Genomic DNA, 18369 nt, shown 5'->3' with positions numbered 1-18369 from the left:
GAAAATTACATTAAATTATACCACACTAAACTGCTTTGATAAAGCAAAGAAAATGTAGCGCAATTTTGTGGTAGGCAGGGAGTTCGTTATGCCCATGGCAATGCTGACGTCTGTGAGTGACGATGATGCTTAGCTGACTATAGAGGCAATAAAAAATCGTCTTTTGGCAAGTGATTGAATTTCTTTTTTGTACGAGTGACGTTTCAATTTTAGGTTTTCGTAATCATCACTTAAGAGACAAAATGCCTTATACATTTTAATTTTTTAAACAAATCACATAATAATATGTATGTTTGATTGCTAGAGTTTTTTTTTGTGTGTTTTAGGCATAAGGTCCACTGACGATAAGTAATCATGGTCGCTCATGGGCATGAGCAATGAATGCCAGGATTGCAGCCGAGCATCGGACTTCTAGGTTTATTCACAGATTACGTAGATCCCTCCAAAGAACAACGGAGGTGCAAGATGCCACTCTAAAAACAGTTATTAAAATTTTTAAATAATCATAACTTTGACTATCGCCGAAATGCTGGGACCTTTTGATTTAAATGTATGCAGGATCCATAAGGGTCATACGTATGATAATTTATGTGATTTCATTATCGACATTCATTCATTCATACAACACAATAGCATTTTTTTTTATTGCTTAGATGGGTGGACGAGCTCACAGCCCACCTGGCGTTAAGTGGTTACTAGAGCCCATAGACATCCACAACGTAAATACGCCATCCACCTTGAGATACAAGTTCCAAGGTCTCAAGTATAGTAACGATTTAGTAGGAGTATTATAGCGGAGTAGATTTTAATTTAACGTTAAATATGACTATATAAAACATACCAGTGTGCTTAGTGCGAGTTTTTTAACGATCTCGATAGCGTAAAAGTTAACTCATATTTGTATGGAATGGGATCGTTTGCCTACGTTTGCCGTTAGGGGCGCAGTTCCAACTGCATACAAAATTGGGTTAACTATTACGCTATCGAGAACTTTGAAAAACTCGCACTAAGCACACAGATTAAATGTTTTAAAAATGATTAAGTACATAAATTGAAAATGAATTTGTCGTTTATTTTGTTTCGGATATTTACATTTTGTCAACTTACTAACAATTCGATTAATCTACCAGTGCACAATGGGGCCAGCGGCGTAGGTTAGAGGCGCATAGTGGGCAGTAGCGAGGGGAGCGCTGTAGGCGATGTGAGCGGCCGGGGTGATCAGTGGTGAGTGTGCGACGGCGACGGTGCTGATGGGTGCGATGACGGCAGAGCGCTTCTTCAACAGGTGGACGCCGAGAGCTTTGCTGGTGTAGTGCGCCGCGCGGTCCAAGTTAACTTCGAGAGTGTCGAGGGGCCTGCCGTCAGCGCCGAGGACGTTGGCGGGCTGGCCGGGGGCAAGGGACAGCGGCCCTCTGTAGTTGCCCAAGGGCGCGATCAACGGTGCGGTGTATGCAAGCGGTGCGGTGTAGGCGATGGGCGCCACGAGTCCGCCATATACGGCCGCCAACATGCAGGACAACACCACCAGCTTCATCATTCTGTAAGTGGTCTGTGTTGCGTGTGTAATTCTCAACAACTGATGCATTTTCTTCGCCACTACAGGTTTATATAGTCGTATTTAGATTTGCGACACACAGATAGTCTGTAGGAAAACATCGTTGACCATGAAGTGACTACTTTTGTTTTAAATCTACATAAGTAATTGAAGTTCATTTCGTTCGCTTGAAGCGTGCGACATTTACGGAGCTTATTTTGCACTCACCAGTGCTTTTGTTGTTGATAGTATCACTTTATTTCATGTTATTGTAACCAGGCCACATTTCCTTGTGACTATCGTGTAATACACTTACAATTGTTATGTATATAAATTATATTATTATTATTTAATTTTTTATTACCCTTGACGAGCATAGGTAGCGCTCGATATTAATGCACCAGGCGTCCTATTCATTAGGCCCCGATTACTTCAAATAATAATAATAATAATGACGGTTTTTCCATCTTTTTATCCAAATCGCTTGACTTCTACCTTCTACGCCGTAGAAATGAACACGAGGGTCGTCGGTGCGAGTTCATTATTTTGTGATTATGCATAAATTCTATAAACACTATTATTTAACGGATTCTTATTACGTTTTAACTGTCAAAGTGTTCCGAAAATTTTAGCGCAGGTAAAAAAGAAAGATATAATAAACAATGTATTCTAAGAAATACCAACACATCGTTTTCGAAATATCAAGTACAATGTCATTGTTTAAATATCATTCAGAAATAAAAACAGAATAACGAAAGAAATATTATATGAGAGTATGAGAGAATAATAAAAAGTGATTTGTAAGTTTGTGTGTGTAGAAGAGATAAAATGATAAATTCTCTTAAATTTCTTCTGTTAAAGCCAGAATTCGTCGAAACCCCATTAGGAAGCAAAAATCTTATTGCGAGAAATGAAGATTCCCGCTAAGACTCTGACCCTGATGAAAAAATTTCACGATTGAAGAACACTACAATAAGAAAAATGATAAAGTGTATGTAAAGAACCTGCTCAAGTGGTCGGAAAGTTACAACGTGGTTATCATCCTGCGTCAGTGATGGTTTGGTGGGGCGTGTCTTATCAAGGAGTCACAAAACTACATTTTTGTGAAAAGGAGTGAAAACTTCATCCAAAGTGTATCAAGATACAGTCTTGGATCATGTAGTGAAACCTCTCAGCAATACACTTTTTAAAAATATACCGTGGACTTTCCAGCAGGGCTCTGCACCTGGTCACAAGGCACAAACTACCCAGCCTGGCTTGAAACCAACGTTCCGGGCTTTATAAGAGCTGAAGACAGGCCCTCATCTAGCCCAGATCTCAACCCTTTAGACTTCAAATTATGGTCAGTTTTACATGGCCTGCTCTAAACGACACGGCGATATTGAGTCTCTTAAAAAAATATTTGGAGCAAGCAGTGGCGAAATTTCCCTTGGAAACAGTGCGTTATTCCATAGATTCGTGGCCAAACAGATTAAAAGTCTGTATAAAAGCCAAAGGTGGCCATTTCAAGTATAATTTTTTATTTTTTTATTGCTGAAAGTGTAATAAGTATGTAGGTATAAATTTTTATAATATCATTACTTTATTTCATTAAAAAAAATGCATTTTCATTTGTAACAGAACTTATGGCTGGACTGCTGTGGCTGGCTGTGGGACCCTAACACCGTTGCATCGCTAGATACGATTGCACCGGGCGTCTACAAGTAGTAATCAAATCAAATCAAATCAAAAAAGTTTTATTCAACATAAATGAAAGTACATACTTGTTGAACGTAAAAAGAACTACCGCCAATTCAAAAGAATTAGCCTCCGTCCTGAGAAGAATTGGCAAGAAACTCAGCGGGCATGTCTTTTTTTTTGAAATATTAGATTTTATAACATAACAATTATTACAATACTGAAATGTCCGGAGCGAGCAACTCATTCCCACTTTGTGCAATCTTCTAGATAATCATTGACTTTATAGTAAGCTTTATTGCACAGATGTTCTTTAATAGTTTTCTTAAACCTATGTATATAGGTATGTAGGTTCTGAACATCTTGTGGGATTTTGTTGTACAGGCGCACAGACAAACACCCGAATGAATTTCGTATCTTATGTAACCTACTCATCCGCACAACAAGCTTGTGTTTGTTCCTAGTATTTCTATTATGTATGTCCGACATTTTAGGAAACTTCTCAATATGTTTACGAACATACATCAAATTTTCAAAGATATACTGGGATGGCATAGTGAGAACTTTAATTTCTTTAAATTTTTCCCTCAGGGATTCCCTTCAGTGCATGTTATAAATAGCACGTATAGCTTTTTCCTGCAGAATAAATATCATTTCTACATCGGCCGCATTGCCCCATAGCAAAATGCCATAGGACATGACACTGTGGAAGTAACTAAAGTAAACTAAACGAGCCTTGTCCGCATTTGTTAACATCCAAATTTTTTTTACTGCGTATGCTGCAGAGCTGAGCTTACTCGCCAATTTATGAATATGAGGTCCCCACTGCAGTTTGGAGTCCACTGTTATACCAAGAAATAAGGTTGACTCAACAAGCTCCAATGATTCCTCAGAAACAATTACATTACTATCTACTTGTCTCACATTTAAAGATGATTTAATACATTTTAAAGTAAATTTAATACATTTAGTTTTCTTACTATTCAATAATAGGTTATTGATACGGAACCAATGAACCACACACGAAATCGCATCATTCACTTCGTCATAGACTTGTAATTGTCGTTTAATTTTAAATAATAAAGATGTATCATCTGCGAATAATATGACCTCGTGTCGGAACTCAATAAAACTAGGCAAATCGTTTATATATCTTAGAAATAAAAAAGGACCCAAAATGGAACCCTGAGGTACACCCATTTTCAACGTGATGCCTGAAGATCTATTACCTTTCACATCTACTGTTTGTATCCTTCCTGATAAATAGGAAGTAATAAGTTCCAATGCACCATCCCTAATACCATAGTGATGTAGTTTCCTCACCAATGTTTCATGTTCAACACAGTCAAATGCTTTGGATAAGTCACAGAAAATTCCAAGACAATCATGCGATTCCTCCCAAGATTGAAAGATATTTTTGATTAGATAAGCACCTGCATCAGTTGTAGAGCGACCCCTTATAAACCCGAATTGTTTATTATGAAGCAGGTTATTTGAATTAAAATGTTTAAAAGTTGTGTCAAAATAATTTTTTCAAAGATTTTACTCAACGTAGGGAGTACTGAAATAGGTCTATAGTTAAAGGGGTCATCAGTACTACCAGATTTAAAAAGAGGAATCACTTTACTACGTTTCATTAAGTCAGGAAATACACCACACTTAATACTTCTTATCCTTTAGGCCACAACGACTTTCAAAGTGGTGTTAATTATTCGTTCTTAGAATTTGTTTTCATTGACATACTTTCCTTTAACCGACTTCAACGAAGGAGGACGTTCTCAATTCTACTGTATTTTTATATTATAACAAATGCCAAATATTGTCCATTTCCAATAATAATTTCCTGTAGTCTGTACAAAAGCACCGCATTGTATTTATAGAGCAAAAATCTCTTTAATAACTGACTATACCTACTGTGCTAATTTATTCAGTAAAACAAGTTTTTCATTTATTTTAAGAGAGACCTCTATGTTTATGCCTTTAGTGACAGTTGTGTGTAAAATCCAACAGGAAACACCTGGAGGGAAATTGATTTTAGAGCCGGGGGTATGTGAAAAAATGCCGAAAAAAGTGCACAAAATTTTAAGTTAAACTGAGATTTCGGTTACGAAAAAGCCCAAATACAGATTTCGGTCGATAAATCGAACCCAGACGTCATGGGTGGTGATCATTTTCAAAAAAAGAAGGAGAATATTTCGAGAAATCTGTTCGGTTTTTTTTTTAGTTAATCCTGAACCAATCTTTATGTTTTTATTCAATTGGTTGAGGTCTATTTGGTGTAACAAAATTTCTCTTTCGTGCAATTATGGAACGAAGACGTAGTTTACTCGAAATATCGTACAATGTGGAGATGCTGTAAAATTTATGTAGTGTCATTGAGTTGAGTGCTACGCATGTGATATGAGATTCATATAATAAAACACATTTTAAAGATTTATTCAGATTTTATTTCGTTTTAATTAATTAGATTAACAAATGAAGATGGTCGCAGTAGTGTCATCGTTGTAGTATTACGTAAAACCGCTTTGTCGGAATCACTGTGTTTGTTATTCTTCATTTCCACTTAAATAACATGAGTTGAAATTGGAGCAGAGTACACCAGAGGTGTGTAAGATGTAACAAGAGGAGCGCCGTGCAAATTGTAGTTGGATTGATGAGAAAAAACTCCTGGCAGAGCAGCGGTGTAAGTAGTAGGTGCGGTGTAAGTTGTGGCCAGAACGGGTGCAGACCTCTTCTTGATCAGATGAGTTGCGACGGGAAGTGATGCAGTCGATGCGATCGGCACGGTCTGCACGAAGGGTGTCGTGTAGGTAGTGGCTCCAAGAGGGCCACTTGCGATGTAGGTGTTGGGAGTGATGTAGGAGCTAGGAGCGATGTAGCTCACGGGCCATTGTGGAGAGCGCTTCTTGATAAAGTGAGCGGAATACGCAATAGGTTGCGAGATTAAAGGAGTCGAAGAAACGTAGGAGGTCGAAGCCAGGAGAGGAGTTTTACCGTGGTAGGTGGTTGCTACGACGGGAGAAATAGCAGAGTATGCTACAGGAGCGATATACGCAGCATGCGCTAAGGGAGCAGACCGCTTCTTGATGAAATGAGTGTAGCCATACGGTGTAGAGTAGACCAAGGGTGAGGGATGCACGACGCTGCTGGCCAGCTTACTGATGGTTGTAGATCCCGGAGAAACCACAGTTGTTAGGGACGTCACGGGAGGCGTCAGGAAGACTCCAGGCTCAGCAGCCGCGACAGCTAATAAAGCACACACTATCAACTTGAACATTGTGGTCTAAGTTGTTTGTTTAATCAACTGATACCTTAATATATGCAACACTTCGTATTTATATCAAAGGTACATGTTACAAAAGTTAAACACGATCTCGTTTTGCAAACCGGTGCGGGCTATGAGCGCTTCCAATAAGTCCAGTGATATTTACACGTATCTTAATAAAGGATTAAAGCAAATAAAAGGTTAAGTTAATTGGTATTTCACACAGTCACCTATATGTCAATGTACATGTATAATATTTTATAAGAAACACAGATACTTACGTACGTCAACCATATTTTTAATTCTTTTCAGGAAACAGTATTGACTTAGTGTAATAAAAATGCAACCCACAAAATTCTAATTTGCGTAATTACTGGTGGTAGGACCTCTTCTGAGTCAGCACGGGTAGGTACCACCACCCCGTCTATTTCTGTCGTGAAGCAGTAATGCGTTTTGGTTTAAGGGGTAGGACAGCCCTTGTAACTATACTGAGACCTTAGAACTTATATCTCAAGGTGGGTGGCGCATTTACGTTGTAGATGTCTATGGGCTCCAGTAACCACTTAACACCAGGTGGGCTGTGAGCTCGTCCACCCACCTAAGCAATAAAAAAAAAAAGAGTTCTCAAATATAAACTATAATATTCCTAATGAAAAACGTTTAAAGCGAAAATATAGTGAGAAAAGTACAAAAGAAATATATGCGAAACCAAGAAATTTATAAGTTCCGATCACTAACATGATGCACTTAAATTTTCATAGTTTTATTTTCGTAATGTAATTGCGTTCATAGCTAAGTTGATGAACTGACCTGAAAATCTACTGATCGGCCTCGTCCATTGTAAATATCAACTTCCTGGTGCCTCGCACCGGTTTGCAAATAATGTCGCCCTTAACTTTTTTTTATAATATTCTATAAATACGAAGTGTCGCACAGTACAAGTCATCAGTCGATTCTAGTAGACCACAATGTTCAAGTTGATAGTGTGTGCTTTATTAGCTGTCGCGGCTGCTGAGCCTGGAGTCTTCTTGACGCCTCCCGTGACGTCCCTAACAACTGTGGTTTCTCCGGGATCTACAACTATCAGTAAGCTGGCCAGCAGCGTCGTGCATCCCTCACCCTTGGTCTACTCTACACCGTATGGCTACACTCATTTCATCAAGAAGAGGTCTGCTGCACATGCTGCGTATATCGCTCCTGCATCATACTCTGCTATTTCTCCCGTCGTAGCAACCACCTACCACGGTAAAACTCCTCTCCTGGCTTCGACCTCCTACGTTTCTTCGATTCCTTTAATCTCGCAACCTATTGCGTATTCTGCTCATTTTATCAAGAAGCGCTCTCCACAATGGCCCGTGAGCTACATCGCTCCTAGCTCCTACATCACTCCCAACACCTACATCGCAAGTGGCCCTCTTGGAGCCACTACCTACACGACACCCTTCGTGCAGACCGTGCCGATCGCATCGACTGCATCACTTCCCGTCGCAGCTCATCTGATCAAGAAGAGGTCTGCCCCCGTGCTGGCGACAACTTACACCGTACCTACTACTTACACCGCTGCTCTCCCAGGAGTTTTCTCTCATCAGTCCAGCTACAATTTGCACGGCGCTCCTCTTGTTACATCTTACACGACACCTCTGGTGTACTCTGCTCCTATTTCAACTCACGTCGTTTAAGTGGAAATAAAAATAAGCTAGTTATTCTTAACTTTTCAACAAAAGAAGTCATCGATAAGGGCCAAGAGCTATAATTTCGATAAAGCATTAATACATGATTTAAGTGACAATCACAAAAAATGTAAGAAAGTTAAATTAAGGTATGGACACAAATTATCATTACCAACACGATCGAATTATTTACATGTAAAAGTTAAAACAATAAATAAATTTTAATATTCAACATTACGGGTATTTTTATTATACAAAATAAATATTTTACAAGTACATACAAGATTTTAAGTAACTACTAAATGACTTACTTAATAAAAACAATGGAATAAAAAAATATATATATATGGAATAAAACTACACATTAATAAAAAAAATTGAAAAATCATTGAATTTTTTTATTGAATAAAAGCACACTTTAATATATTTTTTGTTATTGAACTTGAACAATTCGAAAAGTGACAATGCTAACGGCGACGGTGGTAAACATTAATCATCAGATAGCTTTAAGCCCACATTTGATCGTAAACAAAAAAAAAGTATTGTTAATTCAGATTCATGGCAGTGGGAAAGTAATTTTAAAGGTTCCAATAATTAAATATCAATAATCAATAAAATACATTTTTCTACACCAGATAAATCTAAATTACACCTCATTCTACGAAATATGAAGACTAAATAAATAAAAATATTGGCGACTCTTCCTGGTCCGGGAGCTTGTTATATTTTTAATTTGCATGTTTATCTTGTTTCACGCCTTCTCCTGTATCATCAACATCTTTCATTCTGTCAAAGGTTCGGCTTTGAACTTTTTGTAGGGAGACTGGATGTTCTAACGCCCTTGACAACGGTAAATTGTGAAAATATCCAAAAGCTATCGGTGTCAGGTATGTCTCAGTAATCACTGGCGAGAGTATCGTTTCTTTAGACCCGGCTTTTCCCGAAAATATAGACGTCACTGGAGCATAAGATAACGGCGCTGATATAAATCCTGGAGAATGCTGAATATCGATACGTGATTGATGAGAAAAGGCACTCGGAGCCGCGAAGATTAGCTGGGCAAGACGACCTTGTATAGAACACACGAGACACACAACAAAAACCGGACTAATCATCTTGAGCAAGTTTATTTGACGTAATGCTACGTGCGGCAGATGTAACGTAGTTTTTATAGCCATGTAACGGTTGTTGATACGTAGCAACGACGCAACAGGTCAAGTTCTCGGTCGATTCTTATTGGACGAGTTGTTGCGTCACAGCGCATGCCTTCAGGGCACTGGCCGAATCGAGATGAACCCGATTATGCATATTAACTTCATGGTGTATGTTAATGTTTATTATGTTTGTTTATTATAATGTGCATTACAAATTAAAAATCAGTGTTATATTTATAATCGTTATTAAATTTCGTTTTGATTTCCGAGTTCTATTGCCGTGCAATCATTGAATCTGTATCGACAAAAAGCGAATTCCGTAATTTTTTGTCGCCACAATCACAGCGTTCAATACCATGGCAAATTTGTTATTTTATTGATCCTGTCACTATGAATCACACGTAGTATAAGAAGGTGTCAGTCGATGTCTGGAAATTAGTCGAGTAGTCTATTCGAAACTTCAAGCATTTGACATGTTTGGTCTCATTTCGTTTTTGGCTTGCGTTGCAGCTTGCAGCAGTCATGCTGTGCTACCATTAGTAGCACCGGCCGCGATTCATTCAACGGCGTTTGTGGCTCCTTATCCGGTGCACGGGTATGGCGGACATGGATGGTTGGGACACGGATCGCTGGGACACGGACTGCCGGCTAAGCCCTTTGGACATCACGTTCTGAAGCGATCGCCACACCTGGTTGCTCCATTGGCGCATGCTGCTCACGTGGCTCCCATAGCCCATGTAGCCCCAGTAGCTGTGTCTCATCAGTCACGCTTGGACGTCCATACGTCTCCTGCTGTGGTTGCTGCCCCTATACTGCCCGTTGTGAAACCGATTGTTGCGCCTGTTATACAGGCTGCTCCTCTTCTAGGCAAATCTTTCGTCGCCAGTCCCGTACTCCTCGGCGCTGGACATCTTGGTGTTGGAAGCCTTGGTGGTGGATATCTTGGCGGTGGATATTTTGGAGCTGGACATCTTGGCGGCGGGCATCTTGGTGGCGGACATCTTGGTGGCGGCTATCTTGGTAGCGGACATCTTGTTGGCGGACATCTTGGTGGTGGACATCTTGGCGGTGGATATCTTGGGGCTGGAAATCACGGTCATTATGCATCGTTACATCCCTATTGAGGACACCACTAGAGTAATGTTTTTGTATAATACGCTATAAAAATCAATTTAGTTTGTTAACAGTATTTTGAGAGATCGTATAATAATTAAAATTTAATTTGAATATACATTGTATTATTCAAGACCAACGCATGTACAACGTTCGCGCCGAGTCTTCGATTGATTGCTACAACTGTTTCATTTTTTTATATTAAAATTTGAATTTGTCTATTACAGTGTTTGATTTTACAACATCAAAACGTAAATACTTATAAAGAGCTATTAAATAATCTTGCTGTCTTGTCGAAGAATAAGAGCCTATCATTATAACCCATATCATTATGCCAGAAACATGGCAGATGGTTGATCAAAGTTATGGGTTTCCACAATATACCGTACCACCAGTACCCAAGTGTGTAAGTTAGGTAGTAACGTAGGAAACAGCTTGGATATACCCTAGCATGAACGGCGGTGAATGACGGTGTATGATAGGATAGAAGATATTGACTAAAGCTTGAGTCGTGCTAACGAAATTTTCAAACCAAGCTTGAATGTATGATACGAATAGTTTCCGAATTACAACATTCGGATTGTCGGTCCAGTGAGTAAAAACACCCGCTCAGTTGGATGAGGAGGGCCAAAGTTCGGGCTCAGTGGTGTAGATTAGGAGAGGCTTATGTCCAGCTGTGGACGACTGTGGGCTGATGATGATGATGATGATGAACCGCTCAGTGGAAGGTCTTTCCCTAATGTATTATACAAACGTATTATTAAGAATCTACAATTTTGTATTAACGACCAGTCTTTACACATTTACTCCAAATAGCATATAATGTAACCGATAAATGTCAAAGATTACTCGTGAGATTACTCTTTGAATACAAGTGAGTTTACTTTTGTATTGTACATACAAATGAGTTAAGTTAAAAAGCAAGACTTATTTTAAAAGGTTAGTAAGTGGAACGATAATGATAAATGAGAAGTTTCCAAAATAATACAGAATTTATTCGGCAGTGTTTCACAGTAATACAGTAGTCGTTTTAAATCAGTTCATTTTCTATGAGGTAATCACCATGCTCGGAGGCCAACGGTTTTGGGGTATAGAGAAAGAGGAGAAACTACAGGAGTAGAATATGCCGATACAAAGGGAGCTGAATAGGCGGAGACTACAGGCGAAGGGTAGGCGACGGGAGAGACGACGGAGCTGTAGGCCACGGGAGCGACGACAGACCGCTTGCGGAGGTGGTGGTAGCCAGACAAAGCTTTTGCCTGGAAGTGAGCGGCGCGGGCAGCGACGACCTCAGGAGTGTCGAGAGGGACACCGTTAACAGCATCCAGGACGACAGCAGGAGAGTGCGGGGCTTGAGAGAGGGCGGCGACTGCAGGAACCACACCGGGAGCGACGAGTGCAGCGTTGTACAAAGCAGGAGCTACCAGAGGCGATCCGTGGACCACACTGGTGCTGTACTGGGACAGCGAACTAACTCCAGGCACGACAGCGCTGTAGGCCAAAGGAGCCACCAAGCTTGGCTTGGCGACGGCGGCCGCGAAGATTGAAAACAACACCACCAATTTGTTCATTTTGGTCTGTGTCTGATGATCAAGAGAATACAAGAAACTGATACCTGATTCGAAGTGACTATTGCTTATATACTAAGTCAGTGTTGTTTAATTTGAAATATTCATAAAGCAAACGAACAAAACCTTCAGATCTTCGACTAGGCTCTGACATTTAGCTGTCGTGGACACTGAAACTTGTTGCACGACAATTTTTTTGCTATTGTTAAAGAGCTTCCGTTAAATCGATCAATGTGTTTGAATAACATGGCCAATATGATCTGGTGTACCGTGACATTTTGTTGGGCTTAGATTAGTTATTTGTTTAACTTTAATTATTTCAATCAGTGCGCATACAATATACTAAGTTTATACTGAGAATATTAAAATTTAAACTGGTGGTAGGACATCGTGTGAGTCCGCACGTGTAGGTACCACCACCCGGCCTCTTTCCGCAAGCAGTAATGTCTTTCGGTTTGAAGGATGGGGCCGTTGTACTATTGAAACTGAGACCTTAGAACTTTATGTTTCAAGGTACATTTTGTTTCACACACGCAAAGAGAAGTAAGTGAATTTGGTACTTGTTCGTTAAATAAAGGAGACGGATCTTTAATATTTATCTATCGTAGAAGTGACGCGATCATTTGATTTCATTATTACTATTATTGTTATTACATTATTACTCATTTCATTCATTCTTCAGCTTAATGTTTAAAAATCGAAATGGATTTACTAGTTTTTGAGTGTTTCTAGCAGAAACAGAGAAACTACTGATATTGAGAGTTCGCCGGGTAGGTTCCATAAATATAGCTATATCATGACGAGATGCACCATTTATTGTGTAAGCTATGGGCTTCTATAGTTACTGTTAAAATAATGGCATGCTCATGCCAGGCTAATTAAACAGCGAATAAACAGCTTTAAATAAAAATTGTGAGGAAGTTAGCCCCAAAAGTTTTTAGTTACACGGGACGCAAATTATATCCTTATTGATAGTGGACATATTTTAAGGCTTGCAGGCTTTTTTACAGCTTGTGAACAAGCTCACGGCCTACCTGTTGTTAAGAGGTAACCGCTTTGAGACATGACACCAATGTATCATTTGAATTGTGTATTTTTGTTTTTATCTATTTATTTTACACTTTATGCTCATTAATGTATATCGGCGGACTTAATGTCTAAGAAATTCTCTCTCTATGAGTCAACCAAGGATGACGCAGAAAAGAACGTCGTAAGATCGTATGATTTATAAATTAAAGGACAAATAGACTTTATAAAATGTACTAATTTTAGGTTTCACGCATTTCAAATAGAAAAAAACGTGTGATTGCTTCGTGGTAGCAATATGTAGGAGTGTGATATATACGCAGGTATACAATAAGCTTTTCCACGAGTTTTTTTTTAAATTTTATGTGTATTTATATATTTATATGTATTATGTAAATACATTTACATTTCTTACCTAAATAGGCAAACTCATAAATTTTGCTATATTTTTTTTTTAATTCAAGAATATTTCACGATAAAAGTCTCTCGCGTGAACATATTTCTCTAGAAATTCTCTGGAAACATATTTCTCTAGAAACATAATTTCTTGCGGGGTTTGAAGACGGGCATAATAGCATCGGCACCGGTCACCATTCTCGTGGAACTCGTCGATTCAATATACAAACTAGCCCAAAGATACAACCCAGTAAGTTTCTCGTTAGATCTTCTTAGTGGGGCGTTATTCCATTTCGGTGATAAATTTAGCGAAGCACTGCTCTTACTAGGACCAGTGTCAGCAATCCCTGCCAGGTGAGCCCACCTACCAAACCGGGCGTAGCTGGAATAGCCCGACGGCTACCGACGATTAGGTAAGGAAATTAGCATTGTTTGATATGCAGGGATACCAGCAATTTGGAACACTTTGTGACCTGTAAAATCGAGGGGAAAAGGCCTAGAGGTAGAGGTCCCAAACGATGGTCGAACCAAATAGCGGAGGAACTAAAAATACCTGTCAGCGACGCACTCCACCAAACTACAGAACGGGATCGATGAAGACTAGCTAGTTGACGGAATCAAACGGAGTCACGATCCTTAGCAATGAGGGACCGATTGAAGAGAGAGAGAGGTTCGCGTACACCAGGCGTCTGATTCTTTAAGTCCAACCACTTGATATAGATAATGTTTTGCTTAGAAACTTCATAGAGATAAGTAGAGGAGTATAATTTTTATACAATACAAACCATACATACTTACGACTACACTGATCATCAAGCGAGCCATAAATTTTCCTGCCTAATAGGATAATATGGGTGTTTACCAAATAACATAAAAAAGGCTTTTGATTTACATGCATGAACCAATTTCATAATCAGTGTGGTAAAAATATATAAAAAACAACATATACATTTATTGATCATTTATTGGCAGTGAATCCACATGATTTACTTTTAAATATATTAAGAGCTTTTTACCATGGGTGGACGCTAAGGGCTTTAGGGTATAGGGAAAAAGGAGAAACTACAGGAGTAGAATATGCCGATACAAAGGGAGCTGAATAGGCGGAGACTACAGGGGAAGAGTAGGCGAGGGGAGAGACGACAGAGCTGTAGGCCACGGGAGCGACAACAGACCGCTTGCGGAGGTGGTGGTAGCCAGACAGAGCTTTTGCCTGGAAGTGAGCGGCGCGGGCAGCGACGACCTCAGGAGTGTCGAGGGGGACACCGTTAACAGCATCCAAGACGACAGCAGGAGAGTGCGGGGCTTGAGAGAGGGCGGCGACTGCAGGAACCACACCGGGAGCGATGAGTGCAGCGTTGTACACAGCAGGAGCTACCAGAGGCGATCCATGGACCACACTGGTGCTGTACTGGGACAGCGAACTAACTCCAGGCACGATAGCGCTGTAGGCCAAAGGAGCCACCACACTGGGCTTGGCGACGGCGGCCGCGAAAATTGAAAACAACACCACCAGCTTGTTCATTGTGGTCTGTGTTGATCTACTGGCTTTGAGAAACTGATGCAGAATCCGTGTTGACTGATGTTTATATAGTCGTATAACGCTGGTTGTGTTCACGGTCTTCTGAGCAAATGTTATGAAACGGCCTTCAGATTACGCGCTGATATTTACGTACGGCGTACGTTGAATATCTTAATGAGAGTTTAGTTTTGCCCGTGGGCTTCCGCAAATACTAAACTGAGCTTAGGTTGGAAAAAATTATAAAATGAACATTGGGCGTATACCATTTTTTGCTGGTATTATATATCCTCGGGTAGCAAGGAGTTATAATTGCAATCAAGTAATTTTTTGTTTGCATAGTTTGGCAGACAAGTTTACGGTGTATGTTTATGTTATACGATATTAACATGAATAGAAAGAAGTCAAAATGAGAATGGGCAGGACAAGAAAATAGATTAAAGTAGAAGAAATACTTAATCGAAAAGCTTAATAGAATTGTAGATTGTTTACTGTTAAAATTATCGGTCACGAGTAAGTTTAGTTTCCAAACTTCAATAGACACAAAAAATGCTTTTGTGTGGTACCTTATAAATTCGCACCCTCAGACACAACCCACTGAGTTTCTCGCCAGATTTTCTCAGTGGGTCGCGTTTCTGATTCGGTGGTAGATTCTACGAAACACTGCTCTTTCTGGGGCTAGTGCTAGCAAATTCGTCAAGTTAGAGCCCCGTGAGCTCACCTACTCCCTCGGTGAAGCTTGCCTAGCTCGTCGAGGCTTCCAGCATAGGTATGGAAAAATCGCTTATAGGTCATATACTATATATAGACTGGCTATATATAAAATAAATGAAGCATAGCCATCTCTCTGGATCCCAATTTAACATCGTGTGATAAATAATAGTTTAAAAAAACTAACAAAATACGCTTTTGTAGAAAATCCAACTAAAAATAGAAAATAATTTTTAATCAATTTGAATTAAAAATAGTGTAAGAAAAATAATTTTATTGTAAAAAAAAGCGTGGGGTGCTTTTCAGGATATTATCAAAATAGTCCTTCTACTCATATCTGTTCATAAAACGTTGTTTTGATTGTTTAACGTTGAAAGCTGCTGCTAGCTAAGCGGTAGATCGAATATTGTGAGTTCTCATTTTCACCTTTAATTCGTCATTGTGGATTTTAGTTTTCGAGCTACCACGGGGTTCATTTTGTAGATTAACATTTCCATGTCAGTCAATCCTATATCGAGTAGCGTTCGTTTGTAGTTAGTGCACGTCATTAGTGTTTTAAGCCGTTTATGCCGCATTACTACAGAGAGACGGATTCGAATAACATATAATACCATTATCGTGTCCATATTGTTGAATCAGATACTACGAGGGCGGCACTGAAAATTTCGGGAATTAACGAAGTGACACAACATTACTATTTAAAAATGTATTTATTGCTTTTCGAAGTATTCTCCGCGAAATTTAACACATTTTTCCATACGATGGAACCAATCATTGAAGCAACCATTCCATTCGGAAGTTGGGGTTTCCAAAATGGCCGTTTTGTAGGCGTCCACAGCTTCTTCAGGTGATGAAAATCTCTGTCCACGCAATTTATTCTTTATTTTAGGGAAAGTATAGAAATCATTAGGGCTTAGGTCGGGGCTGTACGGCGGATGGTCTAATAATTCTGTTTTCTTGCTCTAAAAACTCTTTTGTTCTGTGCGCGGTGTGAGAACTCGCATTGTCTGTGAGTTCTCTTTACTCGCTCGGAGGTACTCCACTGAAGAGGGTTACTGAGTTCAAATACCTTGGCCATATTGTAACTGAGCACCTTAAAGATGATGCAGATATTGAAAGGGAACGGAGAGCGTTGGCTGTCCGCTGCAGTATGCTGGCCCGCAGGTTCTACCGTTGTACCGCACAGGTTAAGGTAACCTTGTTCAAGGCGTTTTGCCAGTCCTTATATACCTGTACCCTGTGGGTTCGATATGCGCGGCGGGCATACAATGCTCTCCGAGTGCAATATAATAATGCTTTCAGGATGTTGTTGGGGCTCCCGCGGTACTGTAGCGCATCAGGTATGTTTGCGGATGCTCACGTGGATGACTTTTCATCAATCATCCGCAAACGAACGGCCTCACTGATGCGTGGGATTCGTGCGAGTACTAATAATATTCTGATGGTTATAGGTAATAAACCCGAATGTGCTGTTTTGAAACACTGGGTTCATATACATACCCATATACCAGGTGCCTGAAAGCAGCGCAGATTTATGAATTAAATGTTTAAATGTTTTAATTGCTAATTTTAATTTTAATTTTAATTTTACTAACATAGTTCTAAGTATTATTCTACTTACAACATATGGACTCAAGAGGGTCTGAATTAAATGAATTTTATTTTTATTTATTTATTTATTTAACGGAGTTCAGAAACGACCTGTGGCAAACAAATGCTAGCATACCATTCTGCATTAACCGTTCTTTGTCCCTCAAGAGGAATAGTCGTAACATGGCCGGTTTTGGAGACAAACGTGATCACCATTTTTTTTGCAACACTCCGTGAACGAACAATTTTTGTTAGCTTTAACTCATTTTCGAACACCCAAACTCGTGACTGGTTTTTTGTTTCGGGTTCGTACGCGTATATCCAGGATTCGTCACCTGATACAATGTTGTATACAGCATTTGAGGATCCTGCGTGGAATCTTTCGAGAGTTCTGACGCACCAAGTAACGCGAGCCGCTTTTTGCTCTTCACAGGGCGAATGCGGTATCCATCGGGAAAACAACTTTTTTACACCTAATTGTTCATGCAAGATTATTTGTATTTGACTCATGCCAATGTCTAAAGTTGCCTGAATTTCGCGGTATGTCACATGTCGATCTTCCTCAATCAGCTTACGCACAGCATCAACGTTTTCTTGGGTGACTGCAGTTTTTGGACGACCTTGACGGGGATCATCACTGAGCTTGACACGTCCACGTTGAAACTCATTAAACCAGCGATAAATTGTGGTTTTGGATGGGGCTTCATCACCAAATGCAGAAATCATCCGGTCAACACACTGTTTTTGTGTTAAACCACTTCGAAAGTCATAATAAATCATCGCTCTTGAATTTTCTCGAGTCAATTCCATTTTCTCAATGACTAAACAAGTTTGACAAAACCTCGTGACAAGACCGAGAATCTTCTTTTAAATAAATAAATGGTATTCGATTTTTAAAACCAAGGAGTTTTCAATTAAAAAGATTTTAATATGACAGGAACAGTGGAAATATTCCATTCCCGATACTTTTAGTGCAGCCTAGTAATGTAGTGAAAACAAAACACTAAAAAATAAAGAAATGACAGGATTTGATAATAGATACCCATGTTTTTAAAATAAAATTCGTTTGAATTTAGAATTGCCAGCCCAAATATAAAATTTTGTAAGTCGTCGTGGCCTAAAAGATAAGACGTCCGGAGCATTCGT

At 39.5% G+C, this 18369-nt stretch overlaps 6 protein-coding genes across 6 annotated transcripts; 2 read left to right on the top strand and 4 right to left on the bottom strand.

Annotated features, from left to right (window-relative positions):
• Positions 1-1051: 1051 nt before the first annotated feature.
• On the bottom strand, positions 1052-1581 carry CPH11 (cuticular protein hypothetical 11). The gene has a single exon (NM_001173295.1). It carries the CDS (start codon positions 1535-1537, stop codon positions 1124-1126), a length of 414 nt encoding a protein of 137 aa, NP_001166766.1. The 5' UTR covers positions 1538-1581; the 3' UTR covers positions 1052-1123.
• A 4055-nt stretch (positions 1582-5636) lies between these two features.
• On the bottom strand, positions 5637-6493 carry CPH12 (cuticular protein hypothetical 12). Its single transcript, NM_001173294.1, has one exon. The coding sequence runs from the start codon at positions 6486-6488 to the stop codon at positions 5775-5777; it is 714 nt and encodes a 237-aa protein (NP_001166765.1). The 5' UTR covers positions 6489-6493; the 3' UTR covers positions 5637-5774.
• A 946-nt stretch (positions 6494-7439) lies between these two features.
• CPH13 (cuticular protein hypothetical 13) lies at positions 7440-8349 on the top strand. The gene is given in 1 exon segment (NM_001173293.1): positions 7440-8349. A coding segment is annotated over 1 exon segment (711 nt). The 5' UTR covers positions 7440-7444; the 3' UTR covers positions 8156-8349.
• A 1424-nt stretch (positions 8350-9773) lies between these two features.
• Positions 9774-10634, top strand: LOC134199705 (cuticle protein 64-like). Its single transcript, XM_062671197.1, has one exon. It carries the CDS (start codon positions 9774-9776, stop codon positions 10422-10424), a length of 651 nt encoding a protein of 216 aa, XP_062527181.1. The 3' UTR covers positions 10425-10634.
• A 752-nt stretch (positions 10635-11386) lies between these two features.
• CPH14 (cuticular protein hypothetical 14) lies at positions 11387-12026 on the bottom strand. Its single transcript, NM_001173292.1, has one exon. The coding sequence runs from the start codon at positions 11982-11984 to the stop codon at positions 11472-11474; it is 513 nt and encodes a 170-aa protein (NP_001166763.1). The 5' UTR covers positions 11985-12026; the 3' UTR covers positions 11387-11471.
• Positions 12027-14349: 2323 nt separating this feature from the next.
• On the bottom strand, positions 14350-14966 carry CPH15 (cuticular protein hypothetical 15). Its single transcript, NM_001173291.1, has one exon. The coding sequence runs from the start codon at positions 14926-14928 to the stop codon at positions 14416-14418; it is 513 nt and encodes a 170-aa protein (NP_001166762.1). The 5' UTR covers positions 14929-14966; the 3' UTR covers positions 14350-14415.
• Between the last annotated feature and the right edge of the window lie 3403 nt (positions 14967-18369).

The sequence above is a fragment of the Bombyx mori genome, chromosome 11, assembly GCF_030269925.1.
Source record: "Bombyx mori chromosome 11, ASM3026992v2".
NCBI classification, from domain to species: domain Eukaryota; kingdom Metazoa; phylum Arthropoda; class Insecta; order Lepidoptera; family Bombycidae; genus Bombyx; species Bombyx mori.
This window is presented reverse-complemented; position numbering and strand designations above follow the sequence as displayed.